A 12,449-nucleotide genomic window follows, 5' to 3' on the forward strand; every position below is an offset into this window, starting at 1 on the left:
TCTTGAATTTTCGAGATTTCGCTTGGAAAATTACGGGCAGTTTTGCCGCAACGTCTCATAAATAGATGAGTAGGTATTCACACCAGCAAATGCACACAAAAATAATTCCACTTTCCAATACACGAACTCGATGGTGAAGGGAAATGACATGAAACTGGATATTCTACAGAATCCTATGATTTTAAAGTAACACAACATTACATTTTTACTTGTTTGTCGGGTTTTTTTTTTTTTAAATTTTACTTTAAGTATTATTTTATTTGTATTTCATTTGCTCAGTATTTTAATGAATCCATATTACGCTCGAATGCAAGGCTCTGGATCTGCCACTTGCCATTTTGTCAAGGAAGATCCAGAACTTTGCCTCGAGACCCCCTCGTGTGCCAGCCTGGCGACAGACTGATTGGATCGGCTTTCGTTCATCAAGCTGAAAGGCATTAATAATCAGTCTGATGTTTTCTGACCACCCCAATTCCACACTATTCACTTTGCCGCAAGCTTGACTTTAAGTCTCTGTCAGACTAGCATCAGACCGATTTGCTTCAGAAACCAGTTTGATATATTAGTCACCTAGTATCTTGGGGATGGTATACTTAGAAACTTTTACTGTCTGGACTTTTTCCTGTCAGCTTATCTTCTTGATAGGTTGTTGAGCGACATGTCGAGGAATTTATTTGGTAAACGAGCCGATATATGGTAAACTTAATGGGTATGCTGCATCGCCCAAAGCTATCAATCATCAAGGAGATGGTTAACAGTTATCAAATGAGTAGATAAGCGTTACTGTCTGATAATTGTCCTTTGGAAAGTTGAATTCCTGAGAGTAAAAGTTTCCAAGTGTCGCCATGGGCCCTCCTATGAGAAGAAGCTGTTTTAAGAACTATCTCTGAAAAAAAAAAAATTGGGTTATAAGAACCAAACGTTCGGTGTTCCATATGATCCCAAGTATTCGCTTTGTCAAACTGAATTTTCGGTTCGTGTAACCGATCGTTCGGCATATATGGCCAAACTTGGTTCGTCTGTACCCTTTAGTGCACAAGCTGGGTTACACGAACCGAAAGTTCGGTTTAACAAGTCAAAAGTTCGGTTTAACAAACCGAATATTCAATTTGACAAACTGAAAAATGCAGCTTTTCAAACCGGAAATTTAGTTTGACAAACCGAAAATTTAGTTTGACAAACCGAAAATTTAGTTTGACAAACCGAAAATTCAGTTTGACGAACTAAATTAGTCGGGATGATGTAGAACACCGAATTTCGGTACATAGGACCAAACTCTTTTTTCCAGTGCATTGTACTATTCCGGGCCTTCCTACGTCCGACCTACACGGAGAAAAAAACTTCGTGCATGGGACCCAAAGTTGAGGTCATGTGGATCTCTGAAGTTTTCTGATCACTTATCCGAAAACTTGAGGTCGCGCTGCCGAAGTTCGGGTCAGACATCGAGGCACTTCGGTATGTCCCGGAGTACTTCAGATGTGTGACCCGAACCCTTCGGTATAGATCGAAGTACTTCAGATGTCTGACCCGAACTTTGGCAGCTGGACCTCAAGTTTTAAGATACGTGATCCGAAAACTTCAGAGATCCATATGACCTCAACTTCGGGTCCCACGCACGAAGTTTTTTTCTCCGCGTACTTTTACTGTCTGATTTTTGTGAGGAATGGATATCTTTGGTGAAAATTAGCACGATGTATGTTTGGTTGTTGTAGAGTTCAACCTGGGTACGTGTACCAGTCGCCGTACCTGAGCGCGGCTGCGGCGGCCGCCTCTGCCACGCCTAGCGGGCTGGTCTCGATACCGCCAGCGCCGCTCTCGCACGCCGCCGCTGTAGCCGCCGCCGCCTCCCAGTTCTACGAGTACCAGAACGCCGCCGCAGCAGCCGCAGCCGCCGCCGCCTCAGCCACCGCCTCCGTCTCCAACTACCCCAGTCAGTACACCAATGGTTTTGAAACTTACCCTTACACATCAGTTGCAGGTTTGTTGCCGCCATTTAACTATTAACCCCTTGCCCACCGCTATTCTCACCTAGAGTACCTATATAGCGAGAGTATGGACAGGTGCAAAACTCCGAAAATCCATCGGGCCTTCACCGATGCCTCCGCGAACAAAGTAAAGGCCTCGATAGACGATCAAATTCCCGAACCAATTCCGATCGAAGTAGCATCAAAAAGTCGGGAGTCATCAGTCTTAAACTCATTAATTTGCTTCATTTTAAAATGAAAGCTTGTCAGAAATGTTTCCTGTGGCAGGAAATGATGAATAGTGGCACTCCGTTCTGATCTTACTTTGAACAAAAAAGTGCGGCCCGTCAAAATTTGATGGTAGATGGTGACCACCAGTCATCAGCATGTCTACTTTGATCGGAATTGGTTCGGAATTTGATCGTCTATCCAGGGCTATAAAGCGAGAGTATAGACAGGTGTGAGACTCCGAAATTCCATCTGGCCTTCACCGATGCCTCCGCGAACAAAGTTAGGGCCCAGAAATGCAGCCAACCTATGAATTTCAATTGTCCAGAGCGATTTACTAATACATTTGTTGGGAACTGTCGTTTATAAAGCGCGTATTTGACTTAGTTTTTGCATAAATTTACTCATTTTCGTTGAAGAACGCTCATTTATGTACATTCTTGGTCATCTTGGTTAGAATTGAAATCTGCAGACTAGCAGTGAAATTTCGTGTGTTAGAAGTTGGTTAGAAGAATGGCTGCACTTTTGGGCCCTAAGCCTTCCATGAAGCGATCTGTCCATACTCTCGCTGTATAGGTACTCTATTCTCACCCGCTTCTTTGCCAAGGTTCCACTAGCAGAGGCGGATCCAGCCATTGGGCAACACCGGATTTCCTCCGCAATTTTAACCTATGCTAAATAATCGATTAATCGAATAGTCGATACATTTACATAGGGTTGAATAGAGAAAAGACAATGTTGTCGATTTGCTGGGCCCGCCAACGTGCACTGGTGAAATGAAAAATGTGAAAGATTGGAAATTCCCGTGAAATGTTTCATGAAAGTTATGAAAATTATGGAATATATTTCCAAGGGATGGGTATGCAACACGCACTAGAATACGCCAAAAAGCAAAAGCGTTTCGTTCAATTTGTTAATTTCGAAGAATTTTTTCCAATATATTTTTCTGAAATTTCATGAAATATTTCACATGAAATTTCAAGATTTCATGAAAAATTGCAACCCTGCTCATTACACCCCAACAGGTTCGGACCAGTAAACTCTCGTGTTTATTGGGAGGGAAGGTAATACAAAAATATTGATGGTTTTTTCAAGCTTGCTTACTGCGCCTGCAAATCTCTTGCGTGGCGACCTCCCTTGCACACTTGCACCGATTTTTCAGTCATGACTAGTCCCGAGGCGCAGGCCGGATGTAGACATGTCATCGTTCCCCCACGAAACAATATAAGTGCATTTCAATGCCACCAAATTTCCCATCGGAGATTGCATTCTTACCCAGAGAATCTTGGGCATTTTTGACTAAAAATTCCACTGATTTTCTTCTGACCTTGTTTAAAAAATCAGGAAAATATTATGGTCGGAAAAACACGAATAAGTTTATTTTGAGGGAAAAGAGGGGGACTCAGTGGTGCTGTGTGTGCTAAATCTGGTCCTGCTGATGCGCCTCACGAGACTCAGGCCGAACCTGTTTCAAGCTTGTCACCCCTTTTTCTTCTTCCTTACTTCTGTAATTCAAAATTTTCAAAATCGTTTTTGAGCTAAAAGTCATTCACGAGAAAGGCACTTTAGAAGCTTCAAGAAGCTTGGCACGCGTGACATAACTCAGTTTGATTGATCTAGTGTTTGAGGAAAGAAAATCTGAAATATAACGTGTGAGCTTGTGCTGAAATAAAGAGTGTATCACGGTTTTAGGAGTTACAATTCTAACTTGGTATTTTGTGTGGAATTAGAAATTCATGAGGACCGAGGTAAAAGCCTTTTGAATTGTTAATAATGGAACTAACACTTTTTTTGTATTCGATTCAACACTCTTCGTTGTAGAGCCAAGACGTTCAATTTTTGAAGTGAAAAAATACGACACCTAAATACTTATGTTCAGATTTTTGTGGCACTCATAGATGCGCAGTAGGCACAAGCACACACTGCCAGGTACCTATAGGTAGGTATACTGTTGAAAATTTCGCTGAATTTAAAATGATTAATCTTTGAAGCGTTTCTGGGGACTTTTTGCTCCAGAATGTACAGGAGAATAAATTTCTCGGGGCACCGACAGGAACGTCCTATTATTAATTTCTTCGTCGGATTTTGCTTTAGGACAGTTGGACTGCATTTTGCAATTTGGACCTATAAATTCCGGCCCGGTTTAAAAACAACGTATGTGCCATTAGTTTCCCTACGCACATAAGTGTTTTTTCAGATGAGTCAAAATTTATAGGTCCAAATTGCAAAATGCAGTTCAGTTCGACTCTCGAGTAGCATGGTGCACGAAATATTGAAATAATGTTGTAATTGAGTGTAATAAAATTGAAATTTTAACCATAAAACAGCCATATTTTTACATCATTTGGTGAATAAATGCCGATTTCAGACGATATCGGTGAGATAAATCCTATTTGTGAGAAATCTAGCCAATTCACAAGTGCAAAATATTGCGCACGGCAATAAATTTCTATGAGAGGAGCCGAGCCCCTTCAATTAATGAACATACAACATGCGTAACATTCCGATACAATTGCAATAATTTGACACGGTAGTTGCAATTAATCGCAATCTATGCTACTTGGGTGTGGACCCAATGGGGTTCTGATTGTAACAACCTTCCCATTGGGCCAACAGGAATCCCGACAATCTCAAAGAACGAAGAGGAAATTACTGAGAGGAAAATTTTTCTTCATATTTCACTTAACTATATCTTTCCCCAGGAAATTACATTCGTTGCTTTAAAAAAGTGTAGATAATCCTCGGAACATTTTGTTTGTTTGACACACTTTTTGCATGCATGATTTTTGTGCAACTAAGTAATTTTCGCATTGCACATAACTTTTCTCAGGTAGGTACGTAAAGTCGCCTTTGCAACGATAATTACTCTATCCCTAGAGAGGATTTTTTTTTAGAATATTCTTTAAGGTGGAAAGAAGAAACCCCATGAGTTTTCAGTAACCACGTAGATAAGCTTATCAGTTCAATAAAAAAGTATGGCACAAAGTCTGTCGCGTTAAACCGAGCTACTCACTTGGTTTCTAGGTGAGACCATCTAGTGATATCGTTATATCGATGGCCAAAATGCAAAACCACGTACCTTCATTGCGACGTTTCAAAATTTCCGCACGTATACTTAATTTTTCCACTCAAAAAAACGACCCAACTTCACAGCTTAAAATTTATAGGTAATTACAGAATAATCTGCTAGCAGAAAAAAAATTAGGAAGCAAGAAATTAGGTAAGAATGGTAGTTTTCTAAAGAAAATGTTCTATGAAAAACAGTGAAAACTGTTGTTTCTAAATAAATTATAACGGGAAGTCTGCAAAGTCGCAAACGGAGATACGTGGTTCCACACTTAGACCATCGATACCTTTGTATAACTGTACCTAGCCATGTTCATCGAACAAAGGAGTAAGTATGCGACTATACCCTGGTAAAAATTGGCAATAGAATCTGTTTCCCAAAATACCATAGACCTTGCAGCCGGCTGTAAGATTTCCAATAGCTTCTATAGCCGACAACACAATTTTTTATAGCCTTTCATAGCCGATGGTGACTAAGCAACAGCCCGGCGATAAAGTGTATGCTAAACGTTACTAATTACGGATGCTAGGACTTACTGAGTTCTTTGACTACCGCTCTCTTTTCGGGCCATAGTATCTTGATTTATTTTGCGAGGAAAGCTCCGTACTTTAGAAGGATGCCTTCCATTCCTAATATGTTGGAGCGCCTTCAATTTCGTATGATACTGTGCAATACCTCTGGTGTGAAATAATTGCTTCAAGCGCCGCGCGCCGTGGTAGGTACGCTGCGGCGCGGCGGGCGGGCAGCCAGCGCGAAACGCGCATTGGCGCCTACAAACCTAACGGGGATACTTCACGCATTGCGCAATGCGTGAGGTATCCCTGTTAGGTTTGTAGGCGCCAGTGCACCGCTTTGTGTTAAGCTCTAATATTTAATCTCGTGCAGTCAGCGTTGTTCAACTCATGACTTTGAAATGTTTGCACACTCTGTATGGATTAATCTCATTTTAATTGATGAAAAAAAAAATATGTAGTAAAAGAAAATGTAATGTGCGTTTTGTAAATATTAAGGTGATTCCGTGCAAACTTAAGGATTTACAAAGCACACGAATTTCTACACAATTTCTTATAGCCTTTAATAGCCGATGGCGAAAAAGCAACTGCCAGGCGATAAAGTGTAAAGCCCGACAATAGGAACGATAGCCCGGCTGTATAATTTTTTACCGCTTCGTGTAGCCCGGCCGTAAGATTTTTTCCACTTTCTACAGCCAGCTATATGATTTTCTATCGCCTTCTTCAGTTGGCTATAAGAACTCCTATGGTATTTTGAAACGCAGCTCCTATCGCCAATTTTTACCAGGGTATCGACGCTTAGGGTCGATTTTTGCCTACCCGGGCAAATGAAGGCAAATCATGCCGAGGCGCTCTCTTGAAATACTTTTCCACGGCACAGAAATCATAGTTAGCCCGGTCCATTCAGCGTGATAAAAACAGAGCCGACGCATCAAAGTGGTTGCTTTGGAAGAGATTGATCTGAGTATGTCATTCTTTCATGTGCCTGCAATGATTTTAGAATTCTAGATAAGAGGGGCTTGGAGGACAAGGTGCAAAAGTGCAATTTATGAAAAAATCGAGGCGTTAATGATTTCAAGTAAAACTAGTCTGAATGCATATCATACGAAAAATTCGCTCCCGAATTCCAATGTCTAAGCCTAAGTAAAAAGTTAGTTTGAACTTTCTTTCCACTGTAAGGATCCATGTAATTTCGAAACTTTAAACACGTTTTCTCGAAATAGCAAAAACTGCACACATGCGCCTTGTCTTCCGAACCCCTCGTTTTACCGAAGTGAATGATTTATTTTCCTTCACTATAAATGGTCTAATTTTTCATCTTCCTGATGTGTTTCTGGTGCTTTCAGGAGCAGGTAGTTATGTGACTCCTTACACGTATGCAACTTTGCCACAAACTGCGACTGCTCTACCAACTGCGGCAACGGCAGCGACAGCTTTCACAGGTCTGTCACCTTACACAGCAGCTGCTGCTCAGGCAGCCAGCCTACAAGAGGCTCGACTCCAGTGATACAAACTAAGCCCGGGCACCCCTAGTTATTCATCATTTTAGTCAATATTATTTTGTTTATGCCAATTTTATACTTTAGTTAATGGAATAATATTTATTACATCATGCCTATTTCTCTCTCTTTCTCCTTCTTTCCTATCATTGGAAAAAAAAATATAAATCAGGCCCCCTTTTTTGGCCCTCACCCTCAAAGTCACCTCCTATCATTGAAAAAAAAATAATAATAATATAAATCAGGCCCCCCTGTTTTCTCCTCACCTTCAACGTCACCATGAGCATGTACTTACCTACTTTTATGACCTCTTACCGTTTAGTATCAATTCATTTTTGCAGCCTTTGACCCGAAAAACACACCAAATTCTAATCAGCCATTTTCTCGTCCTTTCTTATTCAAAAAGTTTTGACAAGAATTTCAACTACCTACCATTTTAAGAGGGAAATTGTTAAATTTCCCCTAAATTTAGTTCACAATTTGTAACCCATTGATTCTTATTGTAATTCTACTCTTGATTTCCCTCCATATGTATAGATGCAAAAAGTGCTCACACAGTAATTTTTCATCTCTGCAGTTTTTGTTTGTGAAAATAGGAGAGCACTAAGAATGGTTATTCACAGAATGTGATTCATCCAAGCCCGTGGGATCAGCTTTGACAAGATGCAGCACTGCTCATTTTTGCCCCAGCAAAATAACTTGTAAATCTTGCTCTCGGGTGTATATAGAAACCAAGCTTCTTGTAACAAGTAATTTCTTTAAAAAATTTCTTAAGAGGTTCAGATAGTTGAAAGAAAAACATTTAATAAAAAGTAAAGTTAAAGTGAGAGGGAAATTGAGGAGGAATCATAAGAAAAATGGAACTGTGGTGCACTAAGCAGGCTCTTAGCAGAACCTTTCTCTCTGTAGACTCTCTCCATCTATTTTGAAGGTAGATATTAAAAGCAAAGGAGAGCCAACCTACTTTCTTTGATGATGCAGGGGCCTCAAAATCCTGTGAAGCTGAGAGCTTTGATTTGAGGTGGTCTCTTGCTCACTCAAATTACTGTGAAACTGTTCTTTGACCTATCTACCAAAGTTAACTGGATTTATTTTTTTAATTCGATTTGTAAATATATAACTTGACTAATATTCAAAGGAGTAAAATATTTGTAAGTACCTACATAGTTTTTAAGATTTTTATCGTATTACAATCTAGAGTAATTTGTATCGTAAGTATCGATATTTTTGTCACTTTTTATTCTCTGTCAAATTACCCTTTGTATTTATAACATTGTACTTGTGTATCCAGGATATATATCCTGAAAATTGATCGCTATTTTACGTAATTAGCATGGTCGAAAAAATATGAAGTTAAAAACTTCTAAAAATGGTAATTTAGGTTTGTAATCCTCTTTTGAGCAAGAAGGATTTCCTCTCAGCAAAGAGATTTTGCCCAACTCTGAACAAAGCCTCTTTTTATTTAGCCTTTTCTTCTTTTCCTAAGTCTTCTCAACAATTTTTTTCACCACTGACAGAAGAAAAAAAGTCATTCCACATTCAAAAGGGCAGAAATCCTCTGGGTTCCTGGAAAATTTGGAAGAGGATTTGGTACATGTCAAAATAGACCCCTGGTTCTTGAGTTTGAATGAGCATTCAAGCTTGAGAAACCCCTCACTTTTCTTGCCTTCTCTCATCGATGGTTACTTTCTGAATTATTGATATTTTATTACTTTCATATAAGCTGTTGTATCATAACTGTATTATATCTGAACTTATATTAATCTACATCACTTGAAAATAAAGTAGGCATGAATTAAATTTGAACCATAAGAAAAAAACTGAAGTATATTTAGGTGCAATCGATGTTTGCACAGTTTTGGACCTCTCTTTGTCTGATTGACGTCTGTATTGCCTCATAATTGATTATTGTGTGACAGCTGCACACCAAAGAGAAGCATAATGAATGCAAATTTTGAAAATAATTAAGTTTAACGTGTTAAATGAAATGTAATCAATTTACCTCATCTTCTTGTTTCTTCAATATTCGCTCAAAATATGAACTCTTATGAACTATTTGTAATAAGTTGACTTTCAAAAGCAATTATTTTTTCATTCTTATTGACCTATTTCTTTCTTTTTTTATACATTTCATTATTGTTAAAAATTATTGACAAGATTGTTAGCATATTTATGTAAATCCCTTGTTTTTCATTAAGTTTCTTTCTTTATACAAACGAAAAAACAACTTAGTCTAATTTCCATGCACAAAATACATTCAATGTATTTTTATTTATCAGTCTTGCACCTAATTAGGGTACCTCATTCCTCCGTGTACTGAAATTTCTTCATATACTTCATAGTTCAAACCACGTACAAATTTTAAGTAAGTACAATCTATTCAGAAACTGTACAAGAGTCTAACTCCAGAGATTCATATACCTTATTTTTTTAAAAAAAATTAAAAGGTACCTTTCATTTACATTTTTCTATAATTAAACTTGCAGATTAAACCTTCCTCTTTGAAACATTACTCAAAAAATGACTTCTATCTCGCGACAAGATAAGTAGAATACTTTAATCGATTAAGGACCTTAATTTGCTGTTTTTATGCCTGTCATAACTCAAATATCAAGAAGACTGGGTGCGGAAGCGGTTAAAGTTATCTAATGAAACTTTAGAAAAATTTATCATTGAATCTTTTGTTATTCTTCCTTTATGCATTATATTATTTTAAATGTTAAAATATTCATAATTTATCACCTTATTTTTGTAAGTTTTGATATCTAGTCTAGTAGATTGTAATTCATGGCGTAGATTTAAGATAAATTATTTTTTAACTTTCCGATATTAATTTTTAAATCAGAATGTTCTTTTTTAAACGATCCAATTTATTTTTACACGATAGTGTAACTGATGGACACGATACATATTTAATCTCTACTAGAGAACTTGAATTGAACAATTCAAAAGCAAGTCTAAAAATAAGGAGAAAGACCTCTTGTGTCCTACTGACCTTTCTCATTTGTCTGATTTTTCGTAACTGCAATTGTAACGCTTTTACCGAAAAGTTCAAGTATTCGAGAACCGCTGATTAGTACTGCCTATCAATTCAAGGAGAAGTGTAATATTGCATCACTTTTGACGAATTATATTTTTTTAATGTGAAATATATTTTGATCAGAATTTAATAGAAGTTTAGCAGATTATTTTTATAAACCTTGTTAATGACAATCTTCAGTCATTTTTTAAATGTTTTTAACCAGAATGTCCCTCCTCTTCTTTGACACGCCTTTAGTTTCTCCAATCTAAACCCTCATATTGAGGTTACCTGTTGCATCTAATTAAAAACCCAATATTTTTTTAAAAAATATCTGAGCTTTGCTCAATGAAAAAAACTTTACCTATAATATCATTTAAAATTCAAATTGCCTTGTTCCGAGTAAAAAATTTGTTATGATTTAAGTTCCATAGATCTCTCATCAAGTGAAATAATCAAGCAAGTATGTGGTTTACACTTTTTGACCACTGGCTTGGGTTTTCGCTAAATTTCATTGACATCCTTTTCGGGTGGCAAGAGACTGAAAAGATAAAGAAACTATGTTTTGCAAAAATTATATGCCTTGGATTTCAGTTCAGCTATGGTTGTAATTCTAATGAGGGACCAGCAATTGAAGGGTCCTCTCATCATTATGAGCATCTTGACATTATTAAAAGGTTTTACTCTCAGTGAGACTTGAATGATGGATCGAATTTTGTGCTTTGCACACTTTTGTCAATCTATTTTTAAATGTAATGATGAATAGGCATTTTACTCGATAATGTAGATATGTAATTGGAGTACAGCCTCTGATGAGTAAATAAATGATTACAAAAAGAATGATCAAAGAGAACTTTAGAGGAAGTACCTAACAAAATTCTGACTAGAAGGGTAATGATCATTTCCTTTAAAAACTGAGTACTTTATACCTTGCATAGTCTTCTTTAAAACTATTTAAGAGTAAGAAGAGGTTGTGACCTTGGAATGAAGAAATATTACATACTTTGTTATCACAATCAATATTATTGTTGTATATTATTATCAAATTATAAGTACTTAATGAATAAATATTATAATATTATTTATATTTTGCATTGATTTTTTTATTTGACTCATCCCTAATCCTACATAAACAAGTTAACACATCCTGATGTCAACTTAACTTCACAGTGATTACACTACCCTGCCAGATTTTAGAACATGAGTAAATAGATGTCTCTATCTTGTGTCACAAAAAAAGTAGAAGGACCTTAAGTTGCCGTTAGACGGACAGCAAAGCAAAGAACTTGGACCTACTTTGTGACATTAGGTCCTTCTTCCTCTTCAGTACATTCATTTGTTTAAAAGAAATTTTACCAGCTTTGCCACCAACTTGAGAATTTTATGAATTCATGGTCATTATGGAATACAATTTGCAACTAATTGCAAATACTATCGCCTTCTACACCACATGAGTGAGTTTTCAATCTGAAAAGCCAAATTTTTCGTCCAAAAAAACCAGAACGGATGTGAAATTGGGGGTTGAATGGCAAAAAAACTAGAAAAATAGCAGATATATCTTTTCTGGAACAGAAGAGGCATTTTTGGCAAGCCTCCTTTTAAACAAAATAAGTCAGTCTCATAGAAACCAATGAGTATAGGGAGGAGGTAATCGCGAGTTAAAGATTCTGAACATTTAAATTCTTTGGATAACACATGATAATCAACTGAGATGTTGTGACCAATCATTTTTTTCAATATTTCCAATAGTAATGTGAAGCTTTGAGATCAAATTCTTGTGATCCCAGTATTTGAAAAGTACTTTAGATCTGCAGTGGCCGTTTTATCTTGATGGCTAAAGCTGTTGTTCGTTTTCAACATTTTTCAGTGCCATTGTTCGTTTCCTCTTTAAGGAAACACCAACGTACTCCTGGAAAGCAAGATGCTAAACCCCCCCTAAACCTAATCAAGTTTTATTACAGCCATTTATTCTTATGTCGCAAGACTCTTAGGAGACACAATTGAATTTTTAACTTTCTAACCTCACAGTCAGAGAAAGTTTTCAGAAACAGACCCAAATTAGCTGTTTAAGTAGAATCATATGGCTGAAAAGCAATAAAGGCAGTGATTACATTTTGGCTACATTATTGGTATTGAACGTTACTTCATGTTTAAAGATCA

The 12,449-nt window shown here is 37.3% G+C and overlaps 1 protein-coding gene across 2 annotated transcripts in view; it reads left to right on the forward strand.

Annotated features, from left to right (window-relative positions):
- The window catches only part of LOC109040228 (RNA-binding protein 24), a 76,982-nt gene extending 65,608 nt beyond the window's left edge, over positions 1 to 11,374 (forward strand). Inside the window, exons 4-5 of one of the 2 annotated variants that reach the window (XM_072297768.1) lie at positions 1,713 to 1,930; positions 7,118 to 11,374. In XM_072297768.1, coding sequence (XP_072153869.1) covers positions 1,713 to 1,930; positions 7,118 to 7,278 — 379 coding nt within the window. In that variant the 3' untranslated portion in view covers positions 7,279 to 11,374. Of the gene's footprint in view, positions 1 to 1,712; positions 1,979 to 7,117 lie in introns of both variants that reach the window. The other variant, XM_019056060.2, reaches the window with a different exon arrangement.
- Positions 11,375 to 12,449: the final 1,075 nt, after the last annotated feature.

This window comes from Bemisia tabaci, chromosome 3, assembly GCF_918797505.1.
Source record: "Bemisia tabaci chromosome 3, PGI_BMITA_v3".
Lineage (NCBI taxonomy): Eukaryota > Metazoa > Arthropoda > Insecta > Hemiptera > Aleyrodidae > Bemisia > Bemisia tabaci.